The following is a 20,379-nucleotide window of genomic DNA, read 5'->3' on the forward strand; positions in this document are numbered from 1 at the left end:
GGAGACCTCCATGCCAAAGCTCCTTTTATCTGTCTGTTATCTGGAGCCTATGATGTGTAATAAGCCCCTCCATTTGTCCCTTTTGATCCTCTCTTCTCAGCCACCTGGCTCTAGTCTGCTGGAAGTAGACACTGATCACTATCAGGGAAAACCTGGAGCCCAGGGGTGGCAGCCCTAAAGAGTGACAAGAGATCAAGGGTACACTTTACTATCTTCTTTTCTTAGAAGCTGGCTGGTAACATACCAGACTCACCAACTGACATGGTCTCTATCTCCCAGGCTCTGAAGAAATCCATTCCTATCAGTTACTTTTAATAACCCTGAAGCTACCCCGGTCACATTCTGCCGCAAACAGGCAAGGTCTGCCTGGTAGGCCAGCATCCCTTAGGGTCTTTCCCTGGAAGAGCTGTTCTCCCCAGCTGCTTGGCTGTGATTACTAACAGTGATCTGCCTTTCTTTCGTTTGCTGAGGTCTAACCAGGTTTAACCGCTCAGTACTTTTCCTCTTTCCCTTGTAGAACTCATGTGGTCTATTGCTTCTGTGTGAATCGAAAAAGGACTGGGCTATCTTTTTATACAGAACTTCCTGGAAAAACCTTAGCTCCAGGACCTTCGATTTTCAGGTTTAAAGGAAAGAATTCGGGTCAGTTATATAATTTAAGTTGTTTAAAGAGCATATTTCCAATTACAGGGACAAGAACAGTATTATCCAAATTGCAGCCACTTGCATACTACCTTTGTTTTCTGATGTAACTACATATCATCTGTGTAATATTCTTCCTCGATATTTCACATTAAATTGTCTCAAGTCTACACTATCCTTACCTTAAGCAGCATTTGTAAAATCACAGGTTTGATGTGTTAGTTGTAAGTTTTAAAAAAATATTAAAATTGGCCGGGCGCGGTGGCTCACGCCTGTAATCCCAGCACTTTGGGAGGCCGAGGCGGGCGGATCACAAGGTCAGGAGATCGAGACCACGGTGAAACCCCGTCTCTACTAAAAATACAAAAAATTAGCCGGGCGCGGTTGTGGGCGCCTGTAGTCCCAGCTACTCGGGAGGCTGAGGCAGGAGAATGGCGTGAACCCGGGAGGCGGAGCTTGCAGTGAGCCGAGATCGCGCCACTGCACTCCAGCCTGGGCTGGGCGACAGAGCGAGACTCCGTCTCAAAAAAAAAAAAAAAAAAAAAAAAAAAAAACTAAAATTAAAATGTAATTGTTGGCTGGGCACGGTGGCTCAAGCCTGTAATCCCAGCACTTTGGGAGGCCGAAGCAGGTGGATCACGAGGTCAGGAGATCGAGACCATCCTGGCTAACATGGTGAAACCCCGTCTCTACTAAAAATACAAAAAACTAGCCGGGCGTGGTGGCGGGCACCTGTAGTCCCAGCTACTCGGAGGCTGAGGCAGGAGAATGGCGTGAACCTGGGAGGCGGAGCTTGCAGTGAGCCGAGATCGCGCCACTGCACTCCAGCCTGGGTGACACAGCGCGAGAGTCCGTCTCAAAAAAAAAAAAAAAAAAAAAATGTAATTGTTAAAAAGGAGTATTTTCCTATCTGCCATCTAAAATTATCTCCTATACCACCATGATAGCCTCCCGCTTTGGGAAACACTCATTTAGAATATAGATTTTGTAACTACATAAAACTAAATTTGTGATTTACATGAAGAATTTTATAGAAACAAATGTACTATTTCAACTTAGCCAAAGATGAAATATTACTATGGTCAGCTCACAGTTAACTTTGGAAATTATACAAATTTAGCATATTCTAGAATAATGGAAAATATCTCTTTGCCTATAGGCCAGAACTTATGTAAAACAAGGATAAATTTGTAGTCATTTACAAATCCTATGTCTTTAAAAAGCCATCTGAGTATTTTCTTTAAAACTTTGTCAGTTTTCATTCAGTTTGTTTTTTGTTTTGAGACAGTCTCACTCTGTTGCCCAGGTTGGAATGCAGTGGCTGCAATGGCACAGTCTTGGCTCATTGCAACCTCCGCCTCTGGGTTCAAGCAATTCTCATGCCTCCACCTCCCGAGTAGCAGGGATTATATGTGTGCATCACCACAACCGGCTAATTTTTGTATTTTTAGTAGAGACAGGGTTTCACCATATGGGCCAGACTAGTCTCAAACTCCTGACCTCAGGTGATCTCCCCGCCTCGGCCTCTCAAAGTGCTGAGATTACAGGCATGAGCCACCATGCCCGGCCTCATTCAGTTTTAATTTTTTTTTTTTTTTTTTTTTTTGAGACGGAGTCTCGCTCTGTCGCCCAGGCTGGAGTGCAGTGGCCGGATCTCAGCTCACTGCAAGCTCCGTCTCCCGGGTTTACGCCATTGTCCTACCTCAGCCTCCCGAGTAGCTGGGACTACAGGCGCCCGCCACCTCGCCCGGCTAGTTTTTTGTATTTTTTAGTAGAGACGGGGTTTCACCGGGTTAGCCAGGATGGTCTCGATCTCCTGACCTCGTGATCCGCCCGCCTCGGCCTCCCAAAGTGCTGGGATTACAGGCTTGAGCCACCGCGCCCGGCCTCTCATTCAGTTTTAAACAAATGATCATATCGGAGCATTCCATTCTGGAGAGAACCAAAGGACATTGTTGTCCATCTGGTTTAACTATACAGGCTGAACTAAAACAACCTAACAAGTGCTACCTATCTTTTCAACCCCACCCTCAGATCCTCTATCTCCAGAAGCAGAAACAAGCTCAGCTGTGATCTATCATAATTCCATTAATCCTACAATGAAGCATTAAATTAAACTTTCTAGCGGAGATTCTTCTGCTACAAGGAAAACTGTATCTTGTGAGGCCTGTATTTTATGCAGATCGATTTACTAAACAACGGAGAGAAGAATACAAATAAGCAAAATAATTTGGCAAATTGTGAAATCTCCAGTGGGGGTGTTGTAGTAACTGATTTTTCCTGTTATTATTTACTATAAAGATTTTAGTCACAGAGAGTTTAGTTTCACCTTAGAAACAGCAGTTCTCAGGCTGGGTGCAGTGGCTCACGCCTGTAATCCCAGCACTTTGGGATGCCGAGGCAGGTGGATCACCTGAATTTGAGAGCTTGAGACCAGCCTGGACAACATGGTGAAACCCCATCTTTACTAAAAATTCAAAATTAGCTAGGCACAGTGGTGCACACCTGTAATCCCACCTACTTGGGAGGCTGAGGGCGGTGAATTGCTTGAACCCGGGAGATGGAGGTTGTAGTAAGCCGGGATCATGCCTCTGCACTCCAGCCTGGGTGACAGAGTGAGACTGTCTCAAAAAAAAAAAAAAAAAAAAAAGGGAGAAGGAGAAAAAAAGAAAAAAGAAAGAGCAGTTCTCAAATGGTTCATGTTTCTATGGAATTCTCAAACCCATTCCTTTCTTTGTTAATTACAGGAAAAAACCTGACTTGAGCTAAAACCCTAGTGGAAGGCCTTTTGACATCCCTGATATAAATCACAAGCCTGGGTACTGGGGGGACTCTAAGGAGGACATATTCAAGTTAGTGGTAGAGACTGGGCCAGATCCCAAGTTCCTAACAACTCATTCAGTGTTTCCCAGCCTTCTCTGAGAGAACATGAAGATTCTTCTTCGGCAAATTCCATCTCTGGGTGTGATTTTAGTATTTGTCCCTTTGGTGTGCTGCCCTATTTCTCTAAAGCCAGACAATTACAGAATTCACTTAGCTCTTTGTAAAAAGCATGCCCTGGGAACAGCAGGAAGCTGTTCTTGTGCTACTATTCGGCTTTCTGACATAAAAGGGTTAGTACCCAAAAAGTCTATGGTCATTTTACAACACTTGCATCTAAATTCCATGTTACGTCTCATCAACCCAGATGTGGAAAGAGGTCAAGTGTTCCAGCAAATCCTTAAACAGCCAGATCATTAAGGGTATTTGAAATCTGCACTGAAATCCAGAATTATAGCACATTAGAACTGGAAGGGATAATAGAAATCATACAGTCCAAACTCCTCACCTTCATAGGTTGCTCTGGGTCATAGAATCAGTTTGTCAGAGTAAGGCTAGAACTTGGAGGCCAAATAGTCCTCTTTTGTTATCATAGTATTTTCTGAAGCTCTTTTCTTCTCTGACAGCAGTGGCAGTGATGCCTGATCAACCTCTATGATGGCAACTACTTAGCATGTGGTGTATAAACCCATGTCCTTAAGCGTTGCCTCCTAATACCTTGCAACAGGAGGCTTTTTGGTGAAGGTGACTCAGCCAAGGCTAGGAGAGATCCTTTCTGCACACAGACCTTCTGTGCCACAAGGTGCAATACCTAGAAAGCTGGCTAATGAGAGAGGAAGTAAAGCACATCCCTAGGGCCTGCTGAATTGACAAAGACACAGTAGCAACAAGCAAAACAATAACAAAAACCACCCAAGCCTGAACTCCCTATGTTATTGCTTTCAGAAGCACCACCCTACACAGAAGCAGGACTCAAGAATCCTCAGCAGCCCTTTCCTACCTACTGTGCCTGTTTCTAACCCCAGGTATAGATTCCAGGCCTCCCCTCCTCTCTGTGGGTTAAAGAAGTCTCCATTCACTCTCCCAATATCATAACCCTCATTTCTCAGGCCACCCTGGGATCACCTCTGCATCTGACCAGCCTCACGTGGAGGAAGCTTACCTGTCAGCGTCTCCGAGGCCCAGGGAGGTATTTCGTTGCAGCGTCTCCCGTACCACAGCCATCCCATCAGGGAGCCGGTTCAGGCGACGGGTGTAGAGGCCAAGTCCACCATCAGTCATGTATCTTTAAAAGGAGAAGAGGATAATGCACATGAATGTCAAAAGCAAGTGGCTTCCAGGCCTGCATTCATATCCAGAAGCCCTGCACAGCCCCCTGCACAGCCACCAAGTCCTCTAAGGGGGAAGTAACTGAGGATTCCCTGAGGTTCTGGCACTGATCGCAGCCCATTGATAACTCAGCTGGTGATCCAACCTATAGGATCACCAGCTTGCTAACAAAAACGTAAAAAAAGAGAACGAACTCAGCTTAATTAACCCAAACTCACAGGCACCTACGAAGCAGAAGGGAACTAGTGAATAAAATTAACTGTCAGATGGATTCATGACATTCTTTTTAATGTCATTGATTATACAAGCAGGTGTTTTACCTGAGTAATGGAAATGGAACTGACAAATCATTAGCAAATCATAGGCAATATTACAGAACAGTGCAGTGGAAAAAACAGGCAAGGCTTTGAGAGGGTGGAAAGAAAGGATAGAGGATAGATGAGTGACCTTTGCCATCACAGGCAAGTCACTTCCCTGGAGGGTGAGTTTTTCACCCAAACTATAGGCCTATCACAGCCTGTGATATGTGGGAATATCACAACATGGGCATGAGGATTAGTGAGATAAGGAACATGAAAGTACACTGCAATGTGTGTAAGACTATATAAGTGAAAGACATTATGGTTGTCATGATCATGGAGTGAATTTCACCCTTGATACTGATGTTTTAAGGGGGTTGTCACAAAACTCTGTGAAGAACACTAATGCTAATTTATTCTTTTTTTGGTAATGCTACAAAGCTGTCTTCTGATGAAATCAGTGCTGTTCTTGGGAGGGAGGATGTCTGGAACTTTCTGTACAGATGGCTGATTGTCTACCAACCAGACAAGTTCCTAAAAGCCTAGCCACTAGTAGGAGGTAGCTCAGTCCAAGGCAGCTGTACCTTATATCTACCTTGGCTTCCTCACAGCCCCCATAAAGGAGGCTGGCTGTGTCATTTCCCTCATCTTCAGAGGAGAACAGGAAGGCAAAGCAAAACTTGGGCAGAGCCAGAAACCAAACTTGGATTCCTTCAATCCCTTATGGGCCCCATCAGATCGCCCTGCAAGCTATCTGAAAATGCAAGCATTTTACATTCCAAATCAAGTAATATATAGTAAGAGGACTAATGAGTCATTATTTTTCTGAAACAGGGTCAGCTGAACATGGAAAGTTTTATTGCACTTGACATTTTAACTTTTGCATATATGGAGTCGACCCCGAGGGTTCCTAATCCTTGAATTTCTTCTACCTGTAGCTGGGGATCTTTTGGGGATATATTTTTCAAGAACAGAATTATGAGATGCAAACAAGATTGCCCAGACCAGGAAGTTCAAGTAAGGGGCAGAGAAGAAAATTCTCACTGGAGTTGTCTCATGAGAAAAGCATCTTACAGAATGGGTAAGAGGAACCCAGGAAGCTTCTAACCTATTGTGTCTAAATTCAACACCTCCAATGTTCCCTCCTCCTCCCTTTATGACATTGATGATCACTGAGGTCACAATGTCAACAGAATGAAAAATCTGTTGGAGTGAATCAGACCAAGTGTTTGTGCTTGTACTGAAAATGCAACAGAAGAGACTGAAGTTTTCACTCAACTTTATCATTTTAAAAACCACTCTGTGAATATACTAAAAACCATCAAATTGTATGCTTTAAAATGGTGAATTTTTAGCCGCGCATGGTGGCATGCACCTGTAGTCCCAGCTACTTGGGAGGCTGAAGCAGAAGAATCGCTTGAACCCAGGAGGTGGAGGTTGCAGTGAGCCGAGATGGTGCCACTGCACTCCAGCCTGGGTGACAGAGTGAGATTCCATCTCAAAACAAAACAAAACAAAACAAAACAAAAACAAAACAAAAAAGAAACCCCCAAAATAAATAAATAAGATGGTGAATTTTATGATACACGATTTAAATCTCAATAAAAATATAAAAAACAATTGCAGCTATAGTTAAAAAATTATTTGTCTAATTACCCTTCAATGCATGTCTTTCACACTAAACAGTAAGTTCTTTGCAGGCAGAGATTCTTATTTTGTTCAAATCTATATCTTTTTTTTTTTTTTTTGAGACGGAGTGTCGCTCTCTCGCCCAGGCTGGAGTGTAGTGGCCGGATCTCAGCTCACTGCAAGCTCCGCCTCCCAGGTTTACGCCATTCTCCTGCCTCAGCCTCCCGAGTAGCTGGGACTACAGACGCCTGCCACCTCGCCCAGCTAGGTTTTTTGTATTTTTTAGTAGAGACGGGGTTTCACCGTGTTAGCCAGGATGGTCTCGATCTCCTGACCTCGTGATCCGCCCATCTCGGCCTCCCAAAGTGCTGGGATTACAGGCTTGAGCCACTGCGCCCGGCTCAAATCTATATCTTATGCATGAGCTTAGTACATACTACATGCTTATTAAATACTGTTTTTGTTGAATGAATGAACACATGAATGAATGAAGCCCAAAGACACAGCCATAGGGCTGTGCAAATTTTTTTTGCAAGAACACTGATTACAGGTTTTCTTTCCTCTTAAGCATTAACAAACTTACATTTAAGATATATGGCAAGCAAATTAAACTGTCGATCTGCCAATCTACCCATCATCCATCTATCCATCCATCCAGCCAGCAACCCTCCAACAGATAGAGTGACTCAGGGTAGAGTAATGGGTTATGGGCATCCATCCTACAACTAGCACAAGGAGGAAAAAACACCTACACCAAAATGTCATAACTTTGCCAGAGGCTGGACTTTCCAGATCACATGTCCTTTCAAGGAGAACTCAGTGGAAGCTCTTCACAATACAATCTATTGCACCATTAAGCAAGGCAGTTAATTTTGATTTTAGCAAAGTCTGTCCAGCCAGTTAGATAAACAAAATTCTTTCAACTGGGGAGATCTTGTCAAAGGACAAACAAACTAATTTTAGCATTCATTTCCCTGCTGGATTTTTATTGCTGGTGAAACAACACACACGGTTGGGTAATTACACACACACAGGCATATAGACAAGGTCCACACATACAGAACCCTGGCTTCCTGCTAAGGCCAGACTGTGGGGCCTGGTAAGCATTCCAGACACAGAATGCTGAGACATATTGCAGCCCCAGCCCAGCTACACCCGGGTGCAATGTGGATGTGTCAGAAAATGACAACCCCAAAAAGCGGGAAAGCCTCTGAGAAATGGGACTGAAATGGAACTGAACGTGTGAACTGGGCTTGTTGCTGGGAATTCTGACTTTGTTTCGGCAGAGGGGAGGGGAAAGGCAAAGCTAAATCAGGATCTTCTGCCCTCTCAAACTGTAGGAAGAACTGAAAGTCAGGGAGCTGAATGCAACTAGTCTGACAATGATCTAGTTTCAAGACTGCAAGTCTATTTCACTTACTGTGCGCATGTAGAGGGAGGGCAGGCAGGGTGATAAGGAAAATGGGGAACTTACTACCTCTTCTTCTAGAGATAAGTGAACGTGTTCAATTGTTTTTTTTAACAAAAATATTCTTTAAAATAAATTATGTTGCATGTTTCTCCCTGGGAGACGGCACAGCACCAGAGACAGAGCTGTGGTTAGAGCCAGCCTCACACTCAAGAAACTAATTTAAAATATTTCTAAATTATTATCCTCCAATTACGATGATTTACAAACAGCTCTGCATATATTTAAAAATAACTCCTGTATTATACAGTCAATGAAAAATATACAAATTTGGGTTTGCTGGACCAAAATTTGTATAGGAATTGGCTATTGTATACATTAATATAGACTGCCTTAACAAAGTGAAGCCCTTAAGAAAGCATAATTCACAGATGAAGCAGCCATGGGTGTGCTTATCTGAAACACTGGCTTTTGCCCAGGGGTGTTAAAAAAGCTTGTGTTTCTGAAGGTTCGGGGAGCCCGGGGACTCACGGCCTCACCGGCCTCTTTAGGAGCTTTTACAAGAGGCTCATACTGGGTGAAGAAATGACTTGCCTGAGGACACAAGCAAAGGAACCAGCTGATTCAACAACTGAATCTCAGAACAACCATGCCACACTTTCCTTCTCCTTAGAGAGATAAACAATTAGTGCTAGAGCCTAATGAGGTGCTGGTAACATCCTAATGTCTTCTGAGTGGGCTCCTGACTGAGTTGCCAAGCTACTGAACCAGCCCCCTCGTTACCCTTCCGAGTTCTGCAGCAGTAGGTGGATGGAGGCGGCTCTCCACATCCACCTTCTAAAGCTTCCCCAGAGACCCCTGGATGGAAAGAGTAAGAGCCTTTGCTAAAGGGACAAGGTGACTGTGGGGTGTTTTTCTTGCTTCCTTAGGGTGGCCCATGAGCATCAGGGTTAAGGAACATGACTCTGTTGTTAGACCCAAGTTGTTCAAATGCCTTCTCTGCCCCTTGCTGGCTGAAGGACCTAGTATACATCATTGTTAGTAAGTACTGATGGAACTGAATGCTCACTGGGTACTGTGTTAAGTGCTTCACATAAATCATGGCGTTCAACCTTCAAAATCATCTTATCAAGTATATTATCATCTCTATTGTTCAGATGAGGAAAACAGAACTGTGGTTAAGATCCCAGTGCAGGCAGGTGAATGCAAATCCCAACTTTGTCACATTTCAGTGCAATTTCTTCTAGCTTAAGTTCCCTCATAGGATTGCGGCAGGTTAAATGAGACAGTGCATATGTTTAGAAAGCCCAATGCCTGGCATGTAGGGAGCACTTCCTAATTATTAGATGCTTACAGGAATGGCAAGACCTAGTTCCTGCTCTGGTGAAGCTCAAAACCTACTGGGGACTAAGACATGCAAATAGCTCTACTGCTACATAAAAGTGGTATAACAGATGAATGCATGACTCGCTTTGGGAACACACAAGAGAAAGTATCGCAGAGGAGCGCTGTTTAAGTCGGCCCTAAAGGGTGCAGAGGAGTTTGCCAGCCAAAAGAGGATCCATCAACACACATGGATAACATATGCAAAAGCAGAGAGAAATGGAAGAGGGGAAGGTATGTGCAGAGAAGGGTAAGTAGTTCATTGTTGCTGGAACACAGGGATCACAGCCAGGAACTGGGCTGCATGGGACCTGGGGGATGGTTTTGAACACCTTGGATGCCAGACCTTTGCCTGTAAGATGGGGGGATACATGAAGGTACTAATGAGTAACAGGCTCTGGCTTCTATTTCAAAGAGAACGTCGACTTTTCGATTCTTCTATCATTTTGTATTCAATTTTTGGTGGGCATTTTCTCGTATTTTCTTCTACAGATTTTTCAGAACACGCCATTTCCTAGTCCTGTCTGATTCATCCCAGACCTCCGGGAGCTGGCCAGACCTGAAGGGTAGACCTTACCATCCCTCCAATCAAGACAGACCTGTGAAGGCAACATGCCTTTTACAAAAGGAACTTTCTCTACAGAATAGGTTGGTAACTGACACTAGCTACGAAAAAGCTGTGGAATCTAATAGGACCTGTTAGAACAAATACTCTACACTTCAAGTCCAACATTTAGTAAATAGATTTCTTCCCTTTCTTTAAATGTAATGATGCAACAATGTGGAACCAAGTGAAACTGGCTTTGTGAGTCACCTTCAGAAGCGGCAAAAGGTGGCTTCTCATTTCCAAAGTTCACAGTTCAACATGGCCTGCATAAGTAATACAAACTGACTGTCACTAATCTCACCAGAAATCACCTCTGTCAAGAACTGTGCGAGGAGAGAGGGGACAGAGAAGGAAAGAAACATGTACCAACTTGCTCTAGTCGAGTGCTTTTCTAATAGAGCATGACATAAAAAAACCACACCTCTCAGATGCAAGAAATGAAAGAACAAACAGAAACAAATCAATCCTATGTAATTACTTTTCTTCAAAGACATGTCAGCCTGTCTCTATTTTTTGGACACACTTCTGGTTGAAACGTGGAAAATGTGGACACAGAAACATGGAATAATTACAAATGTGTATGTAATATTCCTTGCCAATAACAATATAAATATCCAGACATATATATCAACACATACTTTGTTGCATAAGGTTGAAAAAAATGATGGGGGCTGACGAAAAGCCCTTATCGTTGAGCATGTCACCAACATCCAAATCACCAAACATCATACGCTTTCACAGGACCCTCTACTCGGTTATAATACGGTGTGACATTCATTCTCTGAGTTTATTAGGATGTAAATTGAGTTTCTGGACAGACCTGGAAAAGAATCCCTTTAGTTTAGGGCCTCTGAGAAGTCAGATGAATCAACTTCACTACAGGTCATAGGAGGACGCACCAGCCAACGAGTCTAACAAAGCTGCCTGCATCCTTTTGAAAAAAGCTGACAGACTGGATGGTGGCTCATGCCTGTAATCCCAGCATTTGGGAGGCCGAGGTGGGTGGATCATGAGGTCAGGAGTTCAAGACCAGCCTGACCAATATGGTGAAACCCCATTTCTACTAAAAAAAAAAATATATATATATATATACAAAAATTAGCCGGGTACGGTGGCAGGTGCCTGTAATCTCAGCAACTCGGGAGGCTGAGGCAGGAGAATCACTTGAAGCTGGTTAGCAGAGGTTGCAGTGAGCCGAGATCATGCCCCTGCAACTCCAGCCTGGGCTACAGAATGAGACTCTGTCTTAAAAAAAAAAAAAAAAAAAAAAAAAAAGGAAGAAAGAAAAAAGCTGATCTTTATGAAAAGAAAAGCGGTGGCCACATTGGCTTAAGGAAGAAGAGAATGCATCTGAAATGCAAAAATATGACTGGAAAAAAATGGGCTCAGTTTCTCAGTGAGAATTATAAAACTGCAGCACTAAAATTTAGTGAACTTGGCTTAAAATTTTGCTAAGGAAACACATGGAAACCACTTTGTCCTCAATGAGTTTTTAGGCATAAATGTTGAGGCAGGTGTAGCATATTTCATTTATCAAAAACCCTTTGTCCCCCATGACAAGTTCAGAGACATGTTGCATGACTCTAACATCCTACTCACAGCATATTCTTACATATTTTAAAATCAAATAAAGGTGAAATTCAAGTGAAATTCACAGTGTCGCCTCTTCCTGATTATGGATCACTCCAAACTGACACAAGATGAAACAAAACCAACAGCAACCTTTGGAGAGAAAGCCCAAGGTGAGAATGCCTTTACTCGGTTGGGGTTCCCTGGGGCAGCAGGACTTTAACTATAAATAAGACAGACTGCATAATCCACACAATTTAGAAACAAGGGGATGTGAAGCAGAAGAGGGGTAAGAAATGACTCTTTCATTTTTATGACTTAGTGGGCAATTCTTCTAACATAGACCCACACATCTTCGTCCTTCATGCCTTTGGGGAAATGCTTCCAACAACTGCTGGCAGAGGCCAATGGGAAATGTGACTTAGATAATCCAACCAGTTTCCTACCTTTCTGTTTGATGCAAAATTGGGGCACCCTTTACCTGATTTCCTACTGTCCTCCAGGACTGTCAGCTCTTCAGGATGTCACCAAGTTGATAACAACTTTTTCTTTGTAGGAGGATTTGGGAGTTCAACGTACATCGTGAGTAATATCTTCCCTTAGCTCATTCAAGCCTGGAGCAGTCTCCTGTGGCCACAACACACACCACCTCAGTTCAGAGCATAGGATGACGTGACCATGGCAAATAGACGGCACTGCTGTGAAGTTTCTTCAATGGCCACAAGCCATCCCCCAGGAGAACGCACAGTTGAAGGGGCACTAACTAGCCCCTGCTTCTCTGCTGCAAAGTGAGCCAGATAACTGGGAAAACCCAGATCAATCTTCTGGTCACGGTAGAGCAGGAAGTCAAGGCTGCTGCAGAAGTGAACTCACTCAGGAGGTCTGGAGCTGACTCTGGCTAGCCCCAGTCAACAGAGCACACCTCACTGGGGAGTCCTGCAAAGATGTTGCTAAGCTAATCAAACAAGGGCTCAGATCTAGCAGGCCATTGGGACAGCGGCAGCAGCGGGAAAAGGCAGGCCTGAGTTAAAGAGGAGTCAAAAGGTCCCAGGGGCCCCCTGCCAGCCTCACCAGGGAAAACTGGTGGCATAGACTTTTGTCATTTCTGCTTCCTAAAGCCGGTGCTGAGGACTGCTTGAGAGAGAGAGAGACAGAAGACATAGCGTGGGAGTCACCGTCTGCAGCTCAACTCAACACATGCCTCACCATCTACCTGCTGCTTGAAATACGGGCCAGGGAGCAGCAGTTTCAATATCACCTGGAAGCTGTTTAAAAAGCAGTATCCCAGACCTTCTAAATCAGACTCAGCGTTTCCATAAACTCCCCAGGTGATCTGTGCGCAAACTAAAGAAAAAGAAGCACTGGACCCAGGCAGTGGTCTCCGTAGTGGGGAGCACCGATGACCCAGGAGTGAAAACGCAAGTGCTTCTATGTATATTTATTTCTCATCAAGATATTTCTGATTCCTATGTTTTCGTACACTATACAGCATATGCAATATTTCAATAACATGGCACACATATATTTTAAAAACAACTACAACCAAATCCAGTCTAAATAAGAAATTCCTAAACTTTCTTAAGTTATGAACCCCTTGGGAGAAACTAGTGAAAACTATGGACCCCATCTCACACATGTGCAAAATTCACATCCAGCATGAGTTGGCTCACAGACCTCCAGGCCCCACCTTAGCAGTGACTTTGCTAAAACAGGGCAGAAGTAGATCCTGGCTGAGTATATGCTTCAGCATACTCTGCAATGATTTCTACGTTGCAAGACTTGTCTGTTTGTTATAAACCAATTCAGCAGTGGCTCATGGCATTGCTACAATTCATGTTACCCTGAGTTTTAGCACATAGACTCAATCTCACCACTGCTTGGGTCTTGCTTTCACCAAACTCCTAGCAGAGAGATTGATCAAGTGGAGAATTTCTGTGTGGTGGTAAAACAGGCTACCAAGGTTTGTGTGTCTTTTGCAAAATGCAATGTGACTTTCCACAAGTCTAATAAAATTTCCTCTAATACTAATTCCCAGAGCATTTTGGTTTAAAAAGATCTAGGCTGGGCGCGGTGGCTCATGCCTGTAATCCCAGCACTTTGGAAGGAAGAGGCAGGCGGATCACAAGGCCAGGAGATCAAGACCATCCTGGCTAACACGGTGAAACCCCGTCTCTACTAAAAATACAAAAAATTAGCCGGGCATGGTGGCGGGCGCCTGTGGTCCCAGCTACTCGGGAGGCTGAGGCAAGAGAATGGCGTGAACCCGGGAGGCGGAGCTTGCAGTGAGCCGAGATCGCACCACTGCACTCCAGCCTGGGGAACAGAATGAGGCTCCATCTCAAAAAATAAATAAATAAATAAACAAATAAAAATAAAAAGATCTATACATATATAAACTCCAGAAGCGTTTTAATTAAAAAGGCCCATAGTAGCCCTAATAAAATACATACTTCAATGCACAAAGAGTCAAGGATTATAACAATAGTGTACTTATCACCCTTAAACCAATAGACATATGTAAAATTTTAATTATAATCCATGGCTACACTTGTTTGAAATGGATGCAGGCAGGGCACACTTCTGAAAAAAGGTTGCATGCATTCGAAAATTGACAGTCCCTGTGTCTGAAACTTGTCTTGCCTGAATTGTCTTTATTGTGGTTCAACTGTCAGTGTGGAATTGTAGCAAATATTTCTAGCATTAGCAGGAAGCTTTTTGTCCACTTCTGGAAGATGAAACACATCCTAACACACAGGAGACAGTTCTCTAGACAAAGCCGCTTTAAGCTCTTTCTTGGAATAAAACAGATAGTGAAAGGAGATGGACTGATATCCAGGAATTCTCAAACCTCGGAATACACCTAAATCCTCTGGAAAGCCTGACCAAAATGCTTATTCCAATGCCTCGACTTCATACATGCAAGATGTATTTAGTGAGGCCCAAATCTTGCAACAACAACAACAACAACAACAACAACAAAAACACAGACTTTACTTTTTAAGAGACACTTTCTCTAACACTGTACAGAAATTACAGAGTTCCTTTATATCCCCTCTTTCCCCCAACGCTTTGCTCTATTATTATGTACATTTTGTTTTCTCAGAAACAGGGTCTTGCTTTGTAACCCAGGGTAGAGTGTACACTGCCGTCCTAAAGTCCTGGGCTCAAGGGATCCTCCTGTGTCAGCCTCCCGAGTAGCTGGGACTATAGGTGCAGGCCACCATGCCCTAATTTTTAAACTTTTTGTAGAGATGGAGTCTTGCCATGTTGCTCAGGCTGGTCTTGAACTAGGCTCAAGCCATCTTCCCACCTCAGCTTCCAAAGTGTTGGGATTACAGATGTGAGCCACTGCTCCGGGGCTATTATTAATATTTTGTATTAGTATGGTTCATTGTTGCAATTGATGAACCAATATTAATACATTATTATTAACTGAAGTCACATTAGGGTTCACTCTATGTCTTATAGCTCTACTGGTTTTGATACAGAATGTCACCTACCCACCATTACAGTATCACAGAATATAATTCTACCACCTTAAAAATGCCCCATGCTCCACCTATTCATTGTTTCCCCCAAGCCTACTTAACAGACATGCAAGTAATTCTCTTGCAGGTAGTCAGGCTAAAACTGTGAGAAATGGTGCCTTAAATCATGAGACCTGGGTGAAAGAACTGTAAGTTAGATTGGATTCAGTTTCCCTAAGAATTAGTTGACTATAATGTGGCTACACTGTAACAGTAATTTAAACTTCAAATCCCCTTAGTAACTACTCTTGGCCCCCTCTGCGTTAGGGGACAATGTCCACATTAACCTAGGTTGAAGCTAATCCACAATGTTTCCTCCATCTCTAATCAAGGCTTGATAAAAGCTGTTACTACTTTAAATTTCTTCTAAAATATCGAGTGACTCATGGTCTTGTAGTTAAATGCCTACCAGCCTCAGGACAGTCCGACTGTTGGAAACTCACATGGCTGGTAAGTGGCAAGAGCGAGCAGTATTAGACATGCTGAATTCAAAATATTATGGACAACACACAGGTAGTTCAGCGTGGCATCATAATCAGATGCTCTTCCTCTGGAAAAGCCTTCCACATTGCCGACACAATCTGACAGAAGTGGATCCTGGCTGAGTAGATCCTTCAACGTATTCTGCAACGGTTTCTACATTGCAAGACTTGTCTGTTTGCTATAAACCAATCCAGCAGTGGCTCATAGCATTGCTACAATTCACATGGTACCCTGAATTTTAGCACATAGACTCAATCTCATCACTGCTTGGGTCTTGCTTTCACCAAACTCCTAGCAGAGAGATTGATCAAGTGGAAAATTTCTGCATGGTGGTAAAACATACTAGCAAGCTTTGTGTGTCTTTTGGAAAATGCATTCTCCTGAGCACTTCTGGTACGCTGAAACACACCTGCCAATCATCATCTGTGGGCTGCTAAGTCTTACCGTTCCTGTGATTTGTTACGGCTCCCCAAGCCTCAGAGTGCTCTGAGACACAGGCTCACTTTTCACATTAAGTCAGCAGAATTTATGCTGGCTTTGAGGATTGTATGTTCCCTTTGGAAGATGACTAGAGCCTATAGGGGTGGGAATCTGACATCTAGTGTCTGTTTCTCTTCTGGGTTCATGCAGACACTCCCAGGTAACAACCAAAGTCTACCAAACTGGGGAGAAATCAGCTGGCACTTTGACTTAGGTTCCTGCAAGTTTCACCTTGTCTTTTCCAGACTGCAGCTGAAAGAATGCCACAGTGTACTGAGAAGAGACAGAATGAGAAGGTGACTAATTTGTAATTGTGAGACAATCCCCGCTGTAGACAAAGGCAAAAAGCAGGCCTTGGGAACGTCACTCAAGCTCAGCAAGCAACTAGATTTCTGGAAGCACTGTGGAGAAGCTGTAGGAAGGGCTCACGTAGTCACAGGTAGGACTTTGCCCAGAGGAGGCCTATGTTTAAGGTGGTAGCATTTGTGCAACAAACATTTATGTAGCACCAATCGAGAGGCAGGCACTAGCCTGGGTATTGGGGATATAAGAATCAGACTCAGTCCTTGACCTTGAGGGGCTTAGTGTCGGCTTGGGGCAAGCAGATGTGTAAATATTTGCATGGGGTTCAAAGAGAGACACCAGAAAAGGCTCCTTAGAGAAAGAAAACCTCCCATAGCATCTTGAAGGTGTCTGCCAGGCAATGTTGGGTTGGGTGAGGGAGATCAGGTAGTTCACACAGACATGCATGTACAAATACGAAGGACTCAACATGTAAAGTGAACTCGGTGTGTGGTTTTCTATGCTAAGTTTCTACCAGGTGATATTTTCATCAAGACAATGATTATTCTGGGCACTTATTCTAAATGGGATTCAAAAAATAAACCATCAATACCAAGGAAATAGATATATAGACCTTTGGCCTTCAAGGGTAGAGGATTAAGCAAAACTAGGTGACTATGGGATGCTCAAATTACCTGCCATTGAGTCCACAAGAACAGTAGACATGACAGCTGACAACATGAAATGCTGGCCTTGGTCATCCAGATGTCACCTTCAGAAACTGCACATAGGCCGCTGAGAACACTGGTTGTCTGTAGGAATGATCCTATCTCTAGGGAGGGAGCAGGAATTTGAAAAGTATGTTCAAGGCCCAATGTTTCTGATAATGCATTCTGTAAAGTTTGACAAAATTTGAGTTGTTGTGGAGCTACTAAAGATACAGTGATTCTGAAAAGCCACATCTAATTTTACCCTCCAGCTCTGCACCTCCTTAACCCCCAATCACGGTGTGAGATCTTTCAGGAGGGGGCATGACATTTAAAAAGAAAAAAGTTTGGGCCAGGCACGGCGGCTCATGCCTGTAATCCCAGCACTTTGGGAGGCCAAGGCAGGCAGATCACCTGAGGTCAGGAGTTCAAGACTAGCCTAGCCAACTTGGTGAAACCCCGTTTCTACTAAAATTACAAAAATTAGCTGGACGTGGTGGCACGTGCTGGTAATCCCAGCTACTGGGGAAGCTGAGACAGCAGAATTGCTTGAACCCAGGAGAAGGAGGTTGCATGAGCCAAGATCGTGCCACTGCACTCCAGCCTGGGTGACAGAGTGAGACTCTGTCTCAAAAAAGAAAAAAGTTTGAAAAACATTGAGTTAAAATATGTGAGGATGGAAACCAGTCATTTTCTTCCTGGAGAGTTCAGATTTTGAACCAATTAAAGTACCAGATTTCTGTATTAACAGAAACTATCCAAAAGTGTGTTGTACATCCACAAAAGTTGCATATGATACATTTACATGGGGGCAAACAAGGCTGTGGCTGGGATGTTACAGGGGGGCCCACCCATGCTCTGAGCAAGGAAAGGGAAATCTCACAGCTCTCTCTTTGGGGTGTAAAACGCCTTTTTTATACTCTGCAAAATGGGTCCCAAACCCATCACCCCATCCGCTTGCCCCCTAAAAAGCAGGCAGACCATGGTAGAAAGTCTTAAGATAAAATCCTACAGTGAAAAGGCACCCTATGCAAACCACGGGCCACAGGAAAAGAGAACAACCACTCTAACCTCTTCAGCTGGGCACATACCAAATACCCCCCTGTCCCTCTCATGGTGAGCAATGGAAAAACGTCCTTTTCTACTAAGGTTGGCAAAAGTGCGTCCTACTCAAAAACGTGCCTATGGGGCCAGACATGACACAAACTCCCCGAAACCAGATGATGTGCTTTCAATGACTAAAACACTTGTGCTATCTTCACCAGGGCATGTAGCGTTCCCACACCATGATGTTCTGCCTCATCTAACATATTAATGTTAAATTACAGGATGTCTTTTAGTTCATCTCCTCCACCTCCCACTTGAGGACACCACACTGAGAAGGTGTTCACTCTAAAACCTCACTTTCAGTGCAACAGAGCATTAAGAAAAACATCCATGATAGGTAGTTTCATGGAACTACAGAATATTAGATCTGGGGGGATTTCAAAGATTATTTGGTTTAACGGTTTTTCAGATGCAAAATGAAGACTCAGAGAATTGGAGTGATTTGTCCAAGGAAACACAAGCAGAAAGTATTCACAAAGGTTTTTTTTCATTTAAATGTATTTGTATGTTCAGTAAATCCCTTTTTCTGTCTTTTATGATAAAATGGAAGCTTGGCTCCTTTATTTCACATTTATTATAACTGTTGGCTTGTGTTTCTTGTGCTCCAGACTTCACCCAACAAGTTCAATAAAGGTAGCTCTATTATTATTATTTTAGAACCAATATTTTTGCTTCAAAATCCGCAGTCCCTATAACTGTGCCTTCAACTCTCAAAACAGGTGCCTACCAAGTGTTTCTTGATGTACTGAAGAAAGAATAAATAACAATCAACAATTAAATTGTTGGAGTGGGCACAGTGTCTGTAATCCCAGCACTTTGGGAGGCCGAGGCAGGTGGATCACTTGAGGCCAGGAGTTCAAGACCAGCCTGGACAACATTGTGAAAATCCTCTACCAAAAATACAAACATTAACCATATGTGGTGGTGCACGCCTGTAATCCCAGTTACTGGGGAGGGTGAGACAGGAGAATCACTTGAACTCAGGAGGTGGAGGTTGCAGTGGGCCAAGATCATGCCACTGCACTCCACCCGGGGCAACAGAGCAAGACTCTGTCTCAATAAAAACAAAGAACTGCTTTCACTGTAGTCCTCCCTTATCTGTGGTTTCACATTCCATGGTTTTAGTCATCCACAGTCAACTGCGGTCTGACATTTGGTGAGTATGTTACAATAAGATATTTTGAGAGAGAGAGAGAGAGAGACCACATTCACATAACTTTTATTAGAGCATATTATAACAACAGTCCTATTTTATTGTTAGTTACTGTTGTTAATTTATTTTATTTTTTTGAGACAGAGTCTCGTTCTGTCGCCCAGGCTGGAAGGCAGTGGTGCGATCTTGGCTCACTGCAAGCTCCACCTCCTGGGTTCACACCATTCTCCCGCCTCAGCCTCCCGAGTAGCTGGGACTACAGGTGCCCACCACTGCGCCTGGCTAATTTTGCTTTTGTATTTTTGGTAAAGACAGGGTTTCACCGTGTTAGCCAGGATGGTCTCCATCTCCTGACCTTGTGATCTGCCTGCCTTGGTCTCCCAAAGTGCTGGGATTACAGGCGTGAGCCACTGCGCCCGGTCAACTGTTGTTAATTTCTTACTGTGTTGAATTTATAAATTAAACTTTATCACAGGTATGTCTGTATACAAAAAAACCCCCATAGTTTATATAGAGTTAAGCACAATCTGCAGTTTCAAGCACCCACCGAGGGTCTTGGAACATATCTCCTGTGGAAAAAGGAAATAGTGTATGTATATTTTATGTGTTAAGCATCTGGAGAATACAAAGAGAAATGAGATGCATCCTTGCATCTGCTTTAGAAATAAGTCAAATACTATCAATAGTAGACTTTGATACAGAAAGGGTCCAAAAATGACTTTCAGGAAGATGTGGGCCTTCCAGGTCTCATTTTTTTTTTTTTTTTTTTTTTTGAGACGGAGTCTCGCTCTGTCGCCCAGGCTGGAGTGCAGTGGCGCGATCTCGGCTCACTGCAAGCTCCGCCTCCCGGGTTCACGCCATTCTCCTGCCTCAGCCTCCCGAGTAGCTGGGACTACAGGCGCCCACAACCGCGCCCGGCTAATTTTTTGTATTTTTAGTAGAGACGGGGTTTCA

The 20,379-nt window shown here is 43.6% G+C and overlaps 1 protein-coding gene and 1 long non-coding RNA gene across 15 annotated transcripts in view; one reads left to right on the top strand and one right to left on the bottom strand.

Moving 5' to 3' along the window:
- The window catches only part of LOC105486999 (neuron navigator 2), a 767,789-nt gene that overhangs the window by 134,946 nt on the left and 612,464 nt on the right, over positions 1-20,379 (bottom strand). For all 13 annotated transcript variants that reach the window (XR_011610773.1, XM_011750255.2, XM_071074969.1 and 10 more), the window contains one exon: positions 4,625-4,747. Coding sequence is in view for 12 of the 13 variants with exons in the window: in XM_011750255.2 (XP_011748557.1) it covers positions 4,625-4,747 (123 nt within the window). In the remaining variant the exon portion in view is untranslated. The remainder of the gene's footprint in view (positions 1-4,624; positions 4,748-20,379) is intronic.
- Positions 1-20,379, top strand: part of LOC139357495 (uncharacterized) — a 64,987-nt gene that overhangs the window by 37,476 nt on the left and 7,132 nt on the right. The window contains exons 3-4 of one of the 2 annotated variants that reach the window (XR_011610775.1): positions 4,572-9,744; positions 10,003-10,783. This is a non-coding gene — a long non-coding RNA (uncharacterized lncRNA). Of the gene's footprint in view, positions 1-4,571; positions 10,784-16,421; positions 20,170-20,379 lie in introns of those variants that run through there. The other variant, XR_011610774.1, reaches the window with a different exon arrangement.

The sequence above is a fragment of the Macaca nemestrina genome, chromosome 12, assembly GCF_043159975.1.
Source record: "Macaca nemestrina isolate mMacNem1 chromosome 12, mMacNem.hap1, whole genome shotgun sequence".
Taxonomy (NCBI): domain Eukaryota; kingdom Metazoa; phylum Chordata; class Mammalia; order Primates; family Cercopithecidae; genus Macaca; species Macaca nemestrina.